The sequence below is a fragment of the Coccinella septempunctata genome, chromosome 8 (assembly GCF_907165205.1).
Source record: "Coccinella septempunctata chromosome 8, icCocSept1.1, whole genome shotgun sequence".
Taxonomy (NCBI): domain Eukaryota; kingdom Metazoa; phylum Arthropoda; class Insecta; order Coleoptera; family Coccinellidae; genus Coccinella; species Coccinella septempunctata.
Window position 1 is genome coordinate 23,697,442 of NC_058196.1, and position 19,187 is coordinate 23,716,628.

General features: G+C 36.4%; 1 protein-coding gene across 1 annotated transcript; it reads left to right on the forward strand.

Moving 5' to 3' along the window:
* The first annotated feature begins 16,872 nt into the window (after positions 1 to 16,872).
* On the forward strand, positions 16,873 to 18,927 carry LOC123318774 (lipase 3-like). The gene is made up of 6 exons (XM_044905509.1): positions 16,873 to 17,194; positions 17,259 to 17,508; positions 17,621 to 17,782; positions 18,030 to 18,111; positions 18,166 to 18,311; positions 18,645 to 18,927. The coding sequence occupies exons 1-6, from the start codon at positions 17,046 to 17,048 to the stop codon at positions 18,816 to 18,818; spliced, it is 963 nt and encodes a 320-aa protein (XP_044761444.1). The 5' UTR covers positions 16,873 to 17,045; the 3' UTR covers positions 18,819 to 18,927.
* Positions 18,928 to 19,187: the final 260 nt, after the last annotated feature.

Below are 19,187 nucleotides of genomic sequence, written 5' to 3' on the forward strand. Positions count from 1 at the left end.
CGAGGGAAGAAAAGGAGAAAATACGTGGAATCATGAGGTTTCCAATTAAAGACAGTCGGGGTTGAATACTAAGATGCGTAGTGTTGGATGACGCCGTTTATGTTACCTCAAAATTGATTAGGGTCGAATTAATTGAATATACTTTGTTGTTCACGAAATTGCCTGGATGGAAATGAGAAGGAATTTGATGGGACAAAAAACAGGACTTTCAAAATTGTATTTCACAAGTATTTGGTTGTGGCTATTCGAGGTACAGAATTCAAAACTATCACTTGGGTTCGAGGTAGGTATGGATTATAGAACAATTCACAAGCTACACTGCAGTGTGAATTGAAGGTCTCTTTTGGTCCTCCTCAAGCTGTTCTCGGCGCTACACAATCATAATCTTGGATGAGATTTCCAGAGTTTTAGTGAACTGATATTTTTGGGATGGCTTTGAGGTAGCAATGAAATGTGACCACCTTACCCACCTATAAAGTGTAAACTATGCAGTGAATCAATTTCTACTGAATCACAGCTGGCATACTGTAGATCTCAGGTGACCACATTACAGAGCAGCAGTACAGCAAAAATATATCCAGTGTTCCCTTGTTTTATAACCTGAATATAGCATTCAGAGCATAAATATAGAACCGTTATATAGCAGCTATGTCCGCCTCAAACAAGGAACACATCTTCTTTCTGAAGAGAGCATGAAGAGTTCAAATATGGATCATACAAATATTTGTCCCAAATGAGATCTATATGTCGTAATACATTGATGTGATAAGAAAAAAATGGTTCTTGAGAATGCTTCAACAAAAACAAATCAAATTATGGAAATCAAAATAAACTATTGCTATAACATTATTGGACTAGAATTTTATGTTTTCAATTGGTGTGTTTTTAAAAACCATAGTTGAAAAAAATTCTAAAATATCTCACATCAGTTCGTTGAAGTATGTATAATATAAATAACCCAAAAAACTGAATGATAATAAATACAAATCCTCTAATGAAAAAAACGCTGTCAAAGTCATTCCTCAAAATCTTTGTTTAGGTCTTGCAGCCCCCTCAAAACTAGTTACAACGTTGTTGGTGTCAGTCTCTCTCTAAGATCTCAAACACTGATCCATGGCAAATAAAGAAAGAAGTAACATATACAGGGTGACCATTTGAAAACGAAACAGACGAGATTACAGACGAAATAAATTTTCGAGGGGGACAACTTAAGATGTAGGTTACGGACGCATAGCGCTTCAACCCTTGCTACTACAACCCTCACCCCCAATTTTTGAATAGGGAAGATGGGGTGAGTGATACCTCATTTGAAAGGTATTTTTATACTGATTTCAGCACAGTAATTGTTTTTTCATTTTATGCATTAGTTCTCGAAATATTCTTAACTAAGTATTTGAAAATGAAGTGGTGTTTTCATGGCACTTGTAGTGTTTTTTTGTGAAAAATCGACATTTGGAGCTTCAAAAAAACCATGACTGTGGCTTCCTTCCTCCAATCCACTGACATAGAAATCCTTAATCAAGATGTCGAACAAACAAAGCGTATTGCGAAGGAGCTCAATCTTGCTGAAACTCAATCTAAATTATCTTCGATATAATTTGCAGTATTTCCAATAACATGCGGTAACATTTGATCGATAGAAATCTCCAAAAAGTCCAAATACGTACATATCTCTAATCAGATTACCAGGTAAGAAAATCAAATCATTAATGATGCCACAGAAATATTCCAGTCCCAATTCGTGAAACGATTTCCGACTTAATTATGAAGTGTTTTCTCAGTTGGCTTCAATAATGTTTTCATTTTCTTGATTATTGAATTCATATCTTTTTCAAAAAAATGAGAATCGATAATTTTTTATTTATTATATTATTATTATTATTATTATTTATTATCTATGTCAGTGGATTGGAGGAAGGAAGCCACAGTCATGTCGATTTTTCACAAAAAAACACTACAAGTGCCATGAAACCACCACTTCATTTTCAAATACTTAGTTAAGAATATTTCGAGAACTAATGCATAAAATGAAAAAACAATCACTGTGCTGAAATCAGTATAAAAATACCTTTCAAATGAGGTATCACTCACCCCATCTTCCCTATTCAAAAATTGGGGGTGAGGGTTGTAGTAGCAAGGGTTGAAGCGCTATGCGTCCGTAACCTACATCTTAAGTTGTCCCCCTGGAAACAGAAATCGACCTGTCCGAGCATTTCTATCGAAAAAATTTATTTCGTCTGTAATCTCGTCTGTTTCGCTTTCAAATGGCCACCCTGTATGTTACGTGGATATCATGGAGCGGGTACATGACAGCTACAAAATAGGGATATAATTCGGATATAGCACATGCACATCCCAAATATCGTATCAGACACGTAATGGTTACAGAAAAATAACACATAACAAAGTTCCGTAGTGGATCTCCCAAGAAAACATAACAGATAATTAAAACGTCATTCTCTCTCTAAGGTCTCAAAGTGATCCATGGCAAATGAGAAGAAAGTAACAAATGTGTTACGTGGATATTATGGAGAAGGAACAAGACATTCATAAAATATGGATATAATTCGGATACAGCACATGAACATACCAAATATCGTATCAGACACGTAATGCTTAAAGAAAAATAACACATAACAAAGTTCCTCATTGGATCTCTCAAGAAAATATAACAGATATGTCACCTGGGATAACTCTTCCTAGCAAGAGCGTGTTAACCCATTTTCAATCAACAGTTACTGACATTTTCAGTAAGGAAGAGTCAACTATCAACCAATCAAATATGATTATAACTTGAAAAAGTAGATAAGCTGCAAGAAAAATTTAGAGCGAATGAATCCGAATTTGAAATTGATGGTTACATCCATTTTGTCAAATACTTAATCAAGGGTTCAAAAATTTTTTTCCACTTCATTAAACTCAAATATTTTCGATGCAATAAAACGAACTTTCATGAAGATCAATGTAATAGTTGCTCGTTAACCGATGCCAAGCTTGGAAGATGCCAGTTTCCATCCCTGAAAGGACCCTTTCCAACGGAAACCCGCAAAGGCTTCCACAACTTCGAAATTCTCACCTATCGACCGTTTAAACCCGCCCCATATCACGTTTTTCCACCCATTCTCAGATCACCGGCTCTATTTTATATCGAAGTTTGTCCGTTTAAGTGAGTTTTGAATCAGCCAGTTCGGGTCGTTTGGGGGGGCCGGTTCGAGACTCCCCGAATCCATAACAGTAAATATCGGCGACCTTGCGACCCGGCGCTCCACACTGGGAACTTTTCACGGCGAAACTTTATGGTCCGGTCGTTGGGGAGCCCCGGACATAAATTAGCGGAAACGCGGGGCTGGTCTCTGTCTTCCGGTGGAATTCTTCGTATTGAATTTTCCGAGCATTGTTTTCGCAAGGTTGATGTTGACGTGACGCCCTGTCAGCATTCGAGATTCACTTTGGTGATTTGAACTCGGGACTGTACAAAAATACTCTCCAATAAGGAGGAGTAATGTCAGAGATTGTCCTCTGCCAAAACTAAAAAAATAAAAGTTCCAGTTCAGTATGTTCGTTTTTCGAGCTTTTCTAAAAAATACAGGTTTGTTCACAATATAGGGTGTGAATGAATAATTTCTAGAAAATTGAAGGAGCGATTCTTTGTCAAAATTTTGTGCCCTGACAGGCATATTTTATGCATATTGTACTATGGAAAAATCTGTATTTGGTAGTGTTGAAAATTAAGCCCCCTGCGATCTTAATTTTGATCGCATCACTGTTCAACTCTACGGTGCCAACAGAACTTGACATCTGTCAATCTTGACATCTGATCGCCGCAGCCCCCTCTTTCCGCTGAAGCCATCATCCGTCTCTTTGTTCACTTTTTTGAATAAACGTCTCATTGTGCTCACTTAAATTGTTGTAAAACTTCTTTTAACTGTTCACCTCATTAAAGTAATTTTATTTCAAGTCTTCCCAGTCAATTTTGGAGCTAATTTGTTAAACTCAAATGGTTATGTACTCGCAGACGTTAATAGTACAGCTTAATTAATTAGCTAAATAGAGTCAAATCATTCATTTGTATACTCAGAAATATATATTTCATTATATTTCCACAATTTACATAGATTTTCAGACCTCTCTAGATTTTCTCACATGGAAATAGTTATTAAGCACCAGAATTGAACCTTCTCACGTCTTTCTCATCGATAATGGATACTGATTTATTGTTTTCTCATGATCGTCTCTTTTATTTTAAACAGCTAATTTCATTTCTCAGTAAACTCAACTCTGTTAACGGCTCCATTACATATATTATGACTAATTAGTGTTGTCGAGTTTCAGATGAATGATTCCTCATGTTCTCCAAGGTTTACCCTGGAATTAATTGTTTTCGTTCAGAACACGATGTAAACTTTTCAAATATTGTTGAACGGCCAGTGTTAAGCGATGATACTAGTTTACAATCTCTCGTCCTGGTTCCACCTTCGAAAGTCTGTTCTAGTAAATCGTGTACTCCCTCAATTGGTATGATCTCCTCAATATAATTTGTATTTTAATAGATATATACTCATATTCATTAATCTTGCTCGGCATAAAGATTAGTTTTGAAGCCTTTTGTTCTTCTCGTAGCCAACGATTAGTGGATTTCCTCATTAGTACTCTCATTCAGTACCTCTCATAATTTATCAATTGTATCTTCTATTTTTCTCATGGACGTTTTAATCGTGCTAACTTGGAAGGAGTTCGAAATGAAATTCTTTTTTTTTTCGTGAATCTGAATACATAAAGATGAAAAAAACGTAAATCAATCAATATCACTTGAAGTTCCATATCAACAATGATATTCTTTTCAACATTTTCAATTCACTTTGTACGGTGTCTACCCTCAATCACATCCATATCCGTCATGTAACCACCTATTTTCCAGATAAGCCTCATTTAAACTAGTGCTCTATCAATAAATATCCGATTCCCGCAAAGTTTGCCCCACTTCAAGAACACTCGGTACAATTCGGGATCGTCATGAATGCAAAACGTTCAAGATACATCCGTCGCAAGAGTGCCTCAACTTTCAGACCAGATAAGGACGTATTCAAAGCCGGCGCAAAGCTTCATACAACACGTCATTACATGGTATGACTTGGGTGCTTGAAAGATAAACGACTGAGCACGAATATATTTCAAATGAACATCAATTCGACCGGCCTCGACTTCAAAGGGTCCCGTTTCAAAGGACCCATTCAGTTCGTCCCTGCAATTAACATAACTATCAAGGACTCTCGCTAAGAGGATACTGTTGGGTTGGTGGAGTAGAAAGAACGGTTTGTAGGCTCGATTAACGGAAACGTTGCTCTTCTTGCACGGCCAAGCTAAACATTTCAGCAGCTGATTGTATCCAGGATCTCGATCTCAACATGTTGGAAATTTTATTGAATACATACAGTTAGTTGACTGATCTTCTGAAGCTCCATACTTTTGTGAGAGATCTTATTTAATATTTTTTTCTGCATCAGATTTGCCATCCGGAATTGTGCTTGATGCTTATGAAAGTACATCTGTGCTTATCAGCTCTGCATTCTCCCTGGAATCAATATTTCGACTTTTTTAATGTGGCTTAGAAACAAATATATAGTACCACCATCTAGAAATGAAAGACGTAGTGAAGACTTACTGATTTCTATAGCGGTTAGCAGTTCCTTTAATTTTGAATCTTTCATTAGTTTTACTGAAACTGACTCTTAACTTAACTTTCAGCTTAACAGGACATTATTATTATTATTTGAACCGGGGTCGTTGTGGCTCGGTTAGCCTTCCTTCATCCATAGAAAGGAGGTCCTCAATGGTGTTGATAAAACCGACAACATCCTTAGTAGCCTTGGCCGTTACCTCGTGAGTATCCAGGATCGGTTACTCTATATGAATGATTCTTAGGCAAGCTAGCTCTGCACACTTGCATACCATGTGTTCAGCTGTTTCTGCTTCTGATCCACAGAGTCTACAAATCTCATCTGCTTACAGTACCCCTTCAGCAGTTCCACCATTACCCGAAGCTCATCTCGTGGCAGCTTCAGCATCTATCTGCGTAACGTTCTGCTTCAAACCTGGAACCTAGACTAAATAGACTTTGTTGTTCTTGCCTATTTCATTAAGTTTTTTTTTGTATTCCCATATCAGCTTTGAGTCGATGGCATAGGAGTTCAGTACTTAGCAGCTTGACTATCAGAATAAATTACTATGTCACTGGATAGTAAGTACCTGTACATTTCGATCATCAAGTCGATTTGTTGCCCTGGCAACCTAGATCTTCAGATCTTCCAAACATAGATACTATGAAGAGAATATTACTCCGTTTACCTCATCCTCCACAGACTCTAGCGTCATTTGTACATAAGATGGCTGTCCCATTTTCTATGTTACCCTATGTTTCATGAACAACGCGATCACATGATTTTTACAAGATTTAGTTCAAGAACGTCTCGTTGATGGTATGGGCATCATGAGTCTAAATCTCAACTAGGCAATGAAACATGAAAATAAAAATAATACATCAATACCATCCACTTAACATAACATAAGATAGCCTAATGTGGCAATCAAAAAAGAATTTTGGTTGAATACTTTCTTGATTCGAAAAGGAGCATCTGGCCTTCGAAATCGAGATTTCATAAAAACTGCAGAAATGAATTCAGCTCGAATGACTGTTTCTGGTGCTACAGTTGAAAGATCGCGTCGTTCGTTCAGCAATCACACGAAATGGACTGCATATGACATTGTTACAAGGAAAATTCAATTTATATCTTGGATGCAAAAGCAATTTTGTTGATTTACGATTCGGAGTTATCGAAACGGAAGTTATAGGGCAATCTAGCCAATTGGTCTGTTTGTATCGCGTTCGATTCAGAATAAATACCTCACAGGGGGGGAACTCGTGTAAAAGTTTCCTGTACGTGTTTCGCGGTGGGTTTCTTCCAGTTTCCGTGCGTTTTTTTTGAATGTCGCTTGCGGAATATGAAGCAGTTCTGCGCGGCTTGAATAGGCAATTCGATGTGCGTATGAGAGGAATAGGAAAATGACTTTCAAAGGGAATTAGGCTTATTGGTACACCAATTGAATTTTTGTTGAAATATTTCAATCGAGGAATCATTAACGCACGGTGAAATTTGTATCGAAAGTGTCATAGGAATTAGATTTCGTAGATTTCACATAGCGCTTTATGGTTTCCTCTTCTGTGCCACACAAACATCCTCCTTAGTCCTTTGTTAATTCCATAAACACCAACTTTTGCAAAGAAGTAACCTGGAATTCTTTGTCGCAGAATTATTAAACCACATTTCACATGAATTCCATTCCGAATGCCAAACTTTTTGGTCACTTTAACTGTAAAATCAAAATGATACACAGGCCAACAAAATGAAAAAAAAATTGGTGCCGGAAATCTAACATCTGATTTTAGATGTTTTTAATGTGCTGATTCCAAAAATGCCACCAGATTTTTTCTATCAGCTCTAGTTTCTGAGATACACGTTACAGGTTAAATGGTATATTTTTTTCTGATAAAGGACAACAAATAAAGAGATAAATATGTACTTAATCGTCAAAATAGTGGTTATACAAAATATCCTTGTTTTTTGTGCCTTTGGGACAGCAGAGCTAAAAATGAGCACTGGGTTAACAAAAATTGGCCTTCAAGAGATGTCATGATTCAAGGAATACAAAACGTGATCAAAGAACCTTTGGTTTCAAGAGAAAAAATCTTACTTCCGCCCTTGCATTTCAAGCTAGGCCTAATGAAGCAATTTGTGAAGGCTTTAAATCGAGATGGAAATTGCTTTGGGTATTTGTCACGTAAATTTCCTGGCATTAGCACGGAAAAACTAAAAGCTGGTATATTTGATGGTCCTCAAATAAGGCAACTTGTTAAAGATCCACAATTCACCACATCAATGAACGAGACTGAATCTAACGCTTGGAGTTCATTTGTTCAAGTAGTACAAAATTTTCTTGGCAATTATAAAGCAGAGAATTACGTGGAATTAGTGGAAAGTATGCTTTCAAATTTTAATATTCTCAGCTATAACATGAGTATAAAAGTTCACTACCTCCACAGCCACCTAGATCGTTTTCCAGAAAACTTAGGTGATTGTAGTGAAGAACAGGGGGAAAGATTCCATCAGGATATTAAAACTATGGAAGATCGTTATCAAGGACGATGGGATAGCTACATGATGGCGGACTACTGGAGCCTTCAGCGAGACTGCCCTAGTAAACTCCATTCTAGAAAATCGTATAAAAGAAAATTTTTATGTGATTAGTGACTAATGTAATTATGTAAATTAGGTTTTTGCAATAAATACTGCAATCCATGTGTCTTTGTTTCTTTTAACTGTCAATAGTAATATTATATATTATAACAGTTATAACGTAAATTATATACACAATTTTTTTTTAAATCTCAAAAACTAGATCTGATAGACAAAATCTGAGAACTTTTTTACATTCTGCATCCAAAAATTACTCAGGAACAGTTGAAAAATCGCAGGCACCAAAATGTGTGTTGGCCTGTGATAATAGCTTCAGAAGAAGCTCTACCATTTTATTAGCTGACTCGCTGACAGTGGCTCTGATATTTTGATTATAGGAGCACGGTGGATGGAAATCAAGAACTGAAGGGATATAATTTGATAATTCCATTCAAAATAAAAACCAACGTCAGGACAACGAGAAGGAGAACGTTCTATCGAAGAAGAGTAGATGCTGACCATTTATTTTGGTCTCATTTGAACTCGTTGGAGCAACACAACTATTTCTCCGATGGAAAACGCTTGCAATTGACGGACCCTAATTCAATACTAGTAGCTTCTGAGTATTGTCAAGAACTCGAGCGCCATCTAGTGTGCAACAAGATCTGATTGAATTTCTCCCAGCTCAGGTACTCAGGGGTATAGCATTTTAATTGTAATAAGAGCTATATGTTTTATAGAAAACTACTTTGGAACATACCCTTATGGGAAGGGGGAAATAAAATCGTTTTTTGATATTCGAAAAACTATTTCTCTCAAGTACTGAAAGTGCAATTTTTCTAGTAACAAATCTCGAAATTTCTTCAAGTTCGGTGCAACCGTTCTCTTGAGTAATCCCATCTTTTTGGGAATTTTTGGAAAGTCAATTTCTGACAAGCACATCTCCCAGAAAAATCAACGTATATCTCAATGAAATAAAAGAGAAACTATTCTAGTAAAAAACCTCGAAATTTCATCGAGCTCGGTGCAGCCGTTCGTTATTGACGATTCTTCGACTGGCTCCACCTTTGTGGAATTTTTCGAAGATCAAATTTCAACACTTATAAATCCCATAAAAATGATCGTAGATCTAAATGTGATAAATATTCCGAAAGATCAACTCGTCGAGTAGTAAACCTCGAAATTTCATATAGCTCGAGTTGACAGTTGTCAGTTGACAAATGAGACCGAAACCGTGGTTAACATCTACTCTTCTTCGATGGAACATTCTCCATTTCTTTTTATTATTGTACCGCTGGCATCATTTCTGCCGTGATCTGAACGTGTTCCCAGACTTCTCAATTCGTCATACGTCTGTTGTTCGCAAAGCGAATCGACGTACTGAATTAGGGAAAGTATGCTATTGTCTTCGTCTTGGTTTCTATCTGGAGGGGATTGAATCGGACACCATTTCATATTCGGTGGCGCTCTGGGTAAGTGTATTGTACCCAGTAGAACTTGCCAATATTGAATAAAGTTCCATCAATTCCAAACGTTCTCCATCGTAAAAAAATTCTATGTTGCTCTGATGAGATCAAATGAGACCGAAACCATGGTCAGCATCTGGTTTTCTTCGATGGAGCGTACTCCATTTGGGGCCTTGACGATGGCAAATTGGCTAGTTCAATTCAGATCGTAACACATCTAAAAAAATTCTTATTATTGAAACTAATAATTCATTGACTTTTGCGAAGAATATTTCCTCCGATGCGGGTACTTCATCTCAGGGGAGATCAGCTGGTGAAGCACTTGTTTTGCAATCAAGTGTCGTTGATTCGAGTCCTGCAGACTACACGTTACAAAATTCTCTTCAGTAATATTTTTTACGCTTCAAAATGAACACTTATAAAGACTCTACATCCTGCTCTCAGGAAACTGAATTACCATTATAGACAGTTTCATTGTTAACATGTACCGTTAAAGGAAAATCAACGTCTTCGCTAGCCAATTGGCAATTTCAACACGGAAATATCTGAGGTGGCCCATAAAGGATCCACTCTCAATCCCGAACATTTATCTCCTCTAAAAGGGAATAACACGGTTGATTCATCGACATTTTATTGCCGGGGTCGATGATATGCACGTTCAACCTCGTAGCCACTATCTGAGTATCCAGTTGACCGTAACAAATGCTGCATGAATAAGACATGATCGTGAATATGCGATAGGGATGCTCGCAATGCCGCGCCCCAGCCATTACAACCGCCAAGACACGTTTGCTGCAACGAAAAGATAGCTAATACCTACGCCACTAAACCTCACGAATTGAATTACACGTATCGTGATGTCTACGACGTATTTGGTCGAGATAGAGTATTTGAAGACTATGAGATATTCGATATATTTGATCTAGGGAAAATGGCTTCTATTATGGGAAAAAAATCTATTTTGGAGGCAAATCAAGCAGAGGCATAAAAAAAACAAGGAATATTTTGAATCCTCTAATACACTAGCCAAGGTCACTCTTTGATTTGTACATATATTTAAACAGTATATCCTTGAGATCATAAGAAACACTTTTCCATTCACCATTTTCTCCAAGTCGACCTAGATAAAAAGATATTACCGTAAATGAGCCTGACAAACTAATTTTCGTGCCCAATCGTCTTGTAGCCCAATTGGAGGAAGACGAGGTGATGGGCATGAGAACTGATCATATAATCACAAGAACCAGCACGGATGGAACCTTCAGTTCTCTGATTCCAAGCAGAGACGAATGGCTCTGTCCCAAGGAATTCTATCCACAATTCCTTGTTGGTTTACTGGAGACTCCAGAATCAGTCTGGGAACTGTAGCTGGAGTATACAGTCTCACTGAACTCAGTGCTAGTCTGGGCAAGTCGGCGACAGCATTTCAGGAGGAAATCTTCGCCATTGATTTATGCGCCAACTATTTGCTTGACATGGGTTGGTCGTGTAAGTCGATGAAAATCCTAACGGATGGTTAAACTGCCATTAAATCCCTCGCAGAAGAAAAATGCAACTTGGCACAGGTATTCGAATGCAGGTCTGAACTCTCCAAATTGGGAAGTTCAAACAGACTGCAACTGATTTGGGTATCTGGACACTTGGGCTTCATAGGCAACGAAGTATCGGATGCTCTAGCCAGAAAAAGCGCAATCTCAGAGCTTGTGGGCCCGGAACCAAGTATAGGAGTTTCCAATTCTTTAATCAGGTCCTGGACTGCGTCACTCGCAAAGGCCATCTCAGTGCCTCCCAGCCTATACACCAGTCGTTGGATAGGATTTTCTAGAACCAATCTGAGATCTATCATGGCGGTTTTCACAGGACATTGTGGACTTAGAGCCCATCTTCAAAAACTCAGCATCGTCAATGACCCTCTCTGCAGACTCTGCTTAGAGAAGGACGAAACGATTGAGCACATCCTCTGCGACTGCCAGCGGCAAACATGGTCAGACTTGGAGTATTTGGTTCTCCGAAGATGGTTCTAGAGGAACTTAAGAATATCTCATCATCTCCTTTTTGAGTAGGATGGGACTAGAGGGAGAGGTCTGGCTCTACGAGCTTGACTATGTGCTAAAATAGTCCGCTTGGTCACAGTGGAAGGTTTGGTTTGTCCGTCCAACTTACCAAGCAATCAGTAATCGGTAGATAAAAAGATAAAGCCAAGAACTCAACAATCTGCAGTCTATGGAGTTTGTTGAGTCCTATCCTAATTCGACATTGCTATCTTATACCGCAAAACCAGAAAGCTGTAGTCCACCACGGATCTTAACACTCAACGGGAGTATGATGTAGCCTCTCACCCCACACTCATAGTTACTTCTTATCAAAGTGAAGTTAATTGATTTATACTTATTTATACTTTCATTGCCTAGGCAACATAACATTTTGAAACAAAAATAATCCGATCAAGTAACTCCATGAGCATATCTTCTCCTTTTTTTTCTTCTTCGCTTTCTGCTTTGATCTGTGGCAACAACCTGAATTATAGACGAAAATGAAAAAGAATAACCTGTGAGGAAAATTCTTTGATCGTTATGGCTCAATATAGAAGATAAGATCTCATTGTAAATTCAGCTTCAAAAGTCCATAACGCTGAACTTTCAGATCGTAATCCTGAATCGTAATATTTTATTAGCATCCTTAGATCGAGAGTAGGTTGAAAGTTGAGGAAGAGGAACGCCTCTCGTAATAAGAATTTCAATTTTAGAGTCGCCGGTAAACTCTCTCAGTATCTTATCATGTCAATTTAGATCGGTAAAATCCGTTTTCAGTAACTGAAAATTACTTTCAATAAAACTTCAGAATTTCCCCGATCTGAATAGAATCCCCGATAGCCGAGGATGGGTTCGATAACGGCATTATGGGAATCTAATTCTGGAATGGCGAGAATGGGAAGATTTGGAGTAGTTCTGGGATTCCGAGAAATGAATGAGTCATAATCTTCAGAAAGTACGGTAGGATGACGAGCGTTTCAGGACCGAATAAATATTTTTCTAATTCCATCTTATGAATCGAATTGAGAGGAGAAAGAGCCACCCTTTGCTGTGCTGCGCTTAGGGCGCTTGTCATGTGCCCTCTTATATTTTGAAAGAAATATCTTTTCATCTTCAATTACAAATCGAACTGAAATGTAGAAAATGATTTTTAATTATGAAAAATCACAACAAATGGTAAGGATATGAATAATAATATTATACATAGTTTAAGACCCGTTTGCACCAAACACACTTAGTGTTAAGTGTCCCTTAAAATGAACCCTTAACTTAAATTACGTTGCACCAACTGTTAAGTGACATTTAAAAGGCTAAAGCTAGCCGTAAATTTAAGCGCTCCTGTAATGACCACTTAGGTATTCAAGGGCGGGATTCTAACCTAAAATAATTTGTTGAACTCATAAACTGGCTACAGAACTGCTGTGGTTTTACTAATAACGTCAAGTACCTTTTATTTGACAATCCATTTCATAATCAATAATAATGCTAATTCACTAACAAAAAGTTGTCACTCTTTGATAATAATATAATAGTTTACTTGACACTGACTGACAAGACAATAAAGTTAGGTTAATGAAATGACAACGACCATCGGCAACCGGCCAACCAATGAAAAGGCTTTATTGGACTAGGATGAAGTTGCACCAAAATAAAAAACTGAAATATCACTAGATATGGAATTTTAAGGACCCCTTACTTAAGATTCTGTTAAGCCGCAGTCGTGCAACTGACAATAAAATTAAGCGTCCGTAAACTACGCTTAGTTAAGTACTCATTTTAAGAGGGATTGGTGCTTACGGGCCTAAGTGTTCGCAAGAATAGGTCAAATTGTAGATGGAAATATAATTTGATTTCAAGAAATGAAATCAGATGCAGACCATCCACTGATTTGAATATCAATAAGTGTTACAAGCTGAATCGAAGGGGCCAATTCGTCATCGTCAGGACAACGAAAAGAATAAGGTTCTATCAAAGAAGAGTAGATACTGACCATGGTTTTGGTCTCATTTCACATTGTCAAATCAACAGAACTCCTTCTCTGATGGAAAACGCTTGCAATTGTCTGCCTCTTATTATATACTAGTAGATGCTTCTGAGTATTATCAAGTGGTTACTCGAGCGCCGTCTCTTGTGCAACGAGATCCAGATCAATCCTCCTTAGATCGGGACCCAGACGAAAACAATGAATGGCATATGTCCCAGATTTCCTCTAATTCAGTACGCTGGCTTTTGTTGATGACAAATTCGACCAAAACAACGTTCAGCATCTACTCTCCTTCGATGGAACCTTCTTTATTTTGTTGTCCTGACGATGACAAATTGACTAGTTCGATTCAGATTGTAACACTTGTTGATATTCCTATCAGCGGTAGGTATGTATCTGAAATGATTCTTATTATGGTATTCATTGCCAATTAAAAAGTTATCTATTTCATAATCTGATTTTGATTGAACTTTTTTTTCTCTCTCTATGTCTTATATTCTAAATACTAACTTTTTCACTATGATTTGTTTGGTTTTGTCATTAACTTAATTTTGTTTCGTCCTCGTTCCAAACTGATTAATTATAATTTAATTATATTTGTACTTCAAGTTGTTTTAAAACACTGAAAATAATTTTCTAACATTTAGTTTGAAAGTAGTGTGCTATTGCAATAAATTATATATCGTGATTTTTACCTGATCTATTATACTCTCACTTATTATTGATCTCAAATTTGATATTATCAACAAAACAAGTGAAAATAATTAAATTAGCGCCTTGTGGCATACATATATGGAAAATATTGAATGATAGCGAAGGGGTGAGCTGGAAGGGTATCCGACAGTTTAATAGTCAAACTCAATACATATTCATCCTTCTGATTAACTTGTGAGGAAAATCCTTGTCACTTTATCCCCAGACTTTCATTATCTTGCCGCTGTATACGACTCAAACTTAATTAATATCCCGTAGCGACGTGTCTCCTGTACCTCAAGTAGCATTAGCAGGTCGTGACTTGCCATCAACTATGAAGAATAAATTAAAAAGCTACGAACATCGACTGGTGCGTCATAATTTGTGACGGGAAAACGTTTATGCACACTCAGAAATAAATAATCTATGGAACACCATTTCTGCCTCCTTCTTTTGTTACTATTTCATAAAATAGATTTTTACAAGTGTCCGTGAAGCATATATTATGACTTTCCCTACCGCTATACATACGAACCGGGCATTTATCGGGAATAAAGAGGCCATTTCTTCGAAATAACTTCAAGTTCCTAAATCAAAATTTATTTCGTCTATAATGATCACCCAAAGATCATGACTTGATATCACAAATCACTAATTGATAGTTGGTATTGATATTAATGCCTTATTTTGACGTTTTTATCCTTCCCAACGAATGTATAAAATCACGATACAAAATCAAAGACTCTAGGAGGTCTTAAGTGTCAACAGCAATTATTCATTCGAAAATTTATATTTGTCTTATTATAAAAACATGTCCTGCTTTCAACCAAAAGTTCAAGGCGCCTTGGAAACCAATTGTATATCTGGTTCTGTAGTGAAGCTTGTTTGAAGGGCATCCTGTATATGCATGAGTCACATTCCCGATTTCTTATTGTCTGAGACTGTCTGATGTGGAATGATATTTATCACTTAACCTTACCATATTAATCTAAATTATTCTCAACAAATCAAAGCACTCTTGTCGAATATATTCGCGCTTTTGTTTTGATAATCTCGTGTGCCTGTGCTCTATTTTTTCCTAGTATTCCAAAATGAGCAGTAATCATTTGAAGAGATAACAGGTTGAAATCACCATATCACACCATATCACAGGTCATCATTTCTAGTCGACTATTTGAATCGAGAAGGTTCTTGCTGCTTCTTAATTAAGTTATATTTATAAAGATCCAATCTAATCCCATTTTACTGGAGCATGCAGATCATGGAAACGGAATTTAAATTTGTTGATAGAACTAAGTGTTGTGAAGATATAACTAGATATACCGTGAGTAATCATAAAAAAGAATTCAATTACTTTGTTGTTTATCAACATTTAAATCGAATATTTTGGTAATTTTGGAAGTAAATTCTTATAAATCGATAATTTGACGATATAATTCCTATCCTTTACTTGGAACTTGGATGGTATCCGCTGAAAAATAGACCCTATGCCCTATAAGGGAAACCATAATAAAGGGTGTTTCAAATTGCGCGGTTTTTTTTAAGAATAAATAAAATATAGATGGCGCACTGAATTCGTCTGGGTATTTTGACATTTAAAAAGTGTGATGTATGACATTTATAAAAATGGCTTCGTACACGATACAACAACGCCTTCAAATTGTTAAATTATTTTATGAAAATCAGCGTACTGTGAAAAGTGTTTTTATTTGAATTTTATGGTTTACATAATCGTCCATCTGAAAGCACTGTTGGTCGAATTATTAAAAAATTTCAAGAGACCGATTCGGTGATAATCGAATTTTTGTTGCCTGAATTAATAAATATTGATCTAGAGGACATTTGCTTTCAACAGGATGGCGCTACACCTCATTTTGCAAATGACACAATTGATTTGATACCGTTGGACTATTTTCTTTGGGGTTATGTGGAAAGCCAGGTCTATAAGAATAATCCACAATCAATTCCTGAACTAAAGGATGAAATTATTCGTGTCATTTGTGATATAGAGCCTCAATTATGTCAAAATATCATTGAAAATCTTAACAAAAGAGTGGACGTCTGTACAGCTGCAAGAGGAGGCCATTTGTCAGATATTATTTTTGTTACATAAATGTCATAAATGATACTTCAATTACCTATAAAATGTTTTTGAAAATTAATGCAAATTATGTGTTTTATTTACTCTTAAAAAAAACCGCGTAATTTGAAACACCCTTTATTATAGTAACAGAAAAAATTGTCAAATAAAAATTTTTTTGAATGAAGTCGGTCTTCAGTAATTTCAAAATACCATATTGCTAACAGTTTCGTATCTACGGTGGTAATTGATTTTCGATTTTTCTAAAATCACTGATATTCTGAACTAAGTACGAAGTTGTCTTCATTCAAATCTTTGAATAAGCTCATCATAAAATAAGCTTTCAGTTCTTCCAGTCAGCATGAAGAATTGCAAGACTCATATAGGATTTTTTTCCAGAAAACCCTTATAGAAAACAACGGTTATCAATTCCAAGAAGTGGAACTATGTACAGAAGATGGCTATTACATCAGTCTTTACAGAATACAGAATGTCCAGAATCGCACTGACGGTAAAAGGGGAGAACCAGTTTTAATCGTTCACGGTTTAACACAAAGTATGGCTGAATTCATCATGGAAAAACAACAACTGGGATACTTTCTAACAGATTCTGGATTTGACGTTTGGATTGCCAACTGCAGAGGTACGACGTATTCAAGGAAGCATCGATCATATGCGGAAAACTCCAATGATTACTGGAATTACAGGTAAGAATATTTGAAAAAACTCTTTCGTTTCAAGCTGCGTACATCTTTTTCCATTTTCCTTCAGTTTCCACGAAATTGGTTACTACGATATTCCGAAATTCATTGATTTAATCCTAGACGAGACGACATATAGCAAACTTCACTACATAGGAGTTTCACAAGGATGTACAGTACTATCCGTGCTACTATCCACTAGAACAGAATACAACGAAAAAATTAAAGTAGCATGTTTTCTATGTCCTGCTATGAAGTTCAAGTATACCAAGCTTTCACTGATGAAGATTTTTTTCTTCTATATTTCTCCATTCTTAAAGGTGAATAAATTATATTTCAGATAAAAATCAAATTTCAAGTAAAAATCTCTATCGACCATAAAAAAAATTTTATGAATTCTTTTGTTCCTATATTCATTTTTTTTTACTTCAGTGGACGAATGACTACTTACGTTTACCCCTGCACGGCGATATAATATGTTATTTGATGAGAGTAATTGGACTAGAGTCCTCAAAATATCGATTGGCTGATTATATATATCAACTCTTGTGGACCTACTATGGAGGACACCTAGCAGGAAAGTCAATCAGATCCGTGAGTAAATAAAAATGAAATTTTGCCCACCATAGACAATGGACTGAGCAATACCTGCATGAAAGTATCTACTCTGAAAAAAGAGACAAAGCTATGAAGCAGCCAATACTCTAGAAAAAGACATCCACTAGCCACAGGTTCGGTTGTCTCTTTCATATCTTTCTGCCATATGACTCTACAGCTTAATAGGAAACGCTCAGTTCATTCTCTTTGTCTATGGTACCCACGAATAATGCATTTATTGCAGGTGGATCTACACAAAGTATGCCGCACTTCACCTAACACCGTGTCACTGAAGCAGGTTACACATTTTTCTCAGATAATAAGGGGTAATTTTCTTCATTTTTTGGTATGGACTGTGTAAACTTCAAAATTTTTTCCAGAGAATACATTCAGAATGTTTGACTATGGACCGGAGAAAAATTTTGAGAAATACAACAGCAGGACTCCACCGAATTATGATTTATCGAAAGTTTCTGTACCGATTGGTTTATTTTATTCCAGGAACGATACTTGTTATGGGTTACAGGTGAGATTTTCAACATTTCCAGCAGAATCTGTTTGGTTTCATATGGTGATGTGTCTGCTAACTTTTCTGCGGAATGATTTCCATTTGTTTTGCAATGAAAAAATTATAACCTATGAAGAAATCAAGATTGTGCAATGGCATGAAACTCAAACATTGTGATTTGCATTTTTTATCCCAAAAGATCATTAATTGAACGTTTGTATTCAAAGAGACCACTTTGTGAATTATTTTTTCCCTATCAACTGATACTTCTGTTCGAGTATGTCTCGAAATACCTAAGCCTTCACATTTGCAGTGTCATTATATTTGTATGATAATATATTTCCCTTCTAGGATATGGAAGATTTATCTAAGGAATTGGGTAATTGTGTCCATCAATACATTGTGGAAGATGACAAGTTCAACCATTTTGACTTTGTTTATCATAAGGAAGCGGTAGATTTACTGTATGTTAAGATCCTGGACTTCATGAAGAAATATTTGCCAGATCCTTTCCCAACAAGTTGAATGTGCCCTTCACGTTAGTTCATTTTTTGTAATAAAGATCCATACTTGACCTATTGTGATATAATACTTTTATATATTCAACTGAAAATATAATCAAAGTGACTCATTTTTACAACAGAAGATGTAACTCCTCGAAATAAATAATTTTATAAAAAATAACTGTGAGAAACTTGTTTACCTTGTGATGACAGATTTCTAGAAATTTTTACACGAACTATGTATATTGAAAATCACCAAAGAGCAAAAATTCAAAATGATTTGAAGTTGTCAACATTGGTTTGATATCAGCAAAATTTCACAAGGACTATCGATATCATGTCTCGATTCTTCTGCACTGTTGCTTTCCTTTCACGATACACGAAGTTTAAG

Excerpts from the sequence above, each read along its gene's own strand:
- LOC123318774 (XM_044905509.1), top strand. The coding sequence starts at position 17,046 with ATGGCTGAATTCATCATGGAAAAACAACAACTGGGATACTTTCTAACA. Across the intron at positions 17,195-17,258 it reads AATGATTACTGGAATTACAG|TTTCCACGAAATTGGTTACT; the intron begins GTAAGAATATTT and ends ATTTTCCTTCAG. Across the intron at positions 18,112-18,165 it reads TTTTTCTCAGATAATAAGGG|AGAATACATTCAGAATGTTT; the intron begins GTAATTTTCTTC and ends AATTTTTTCCAG.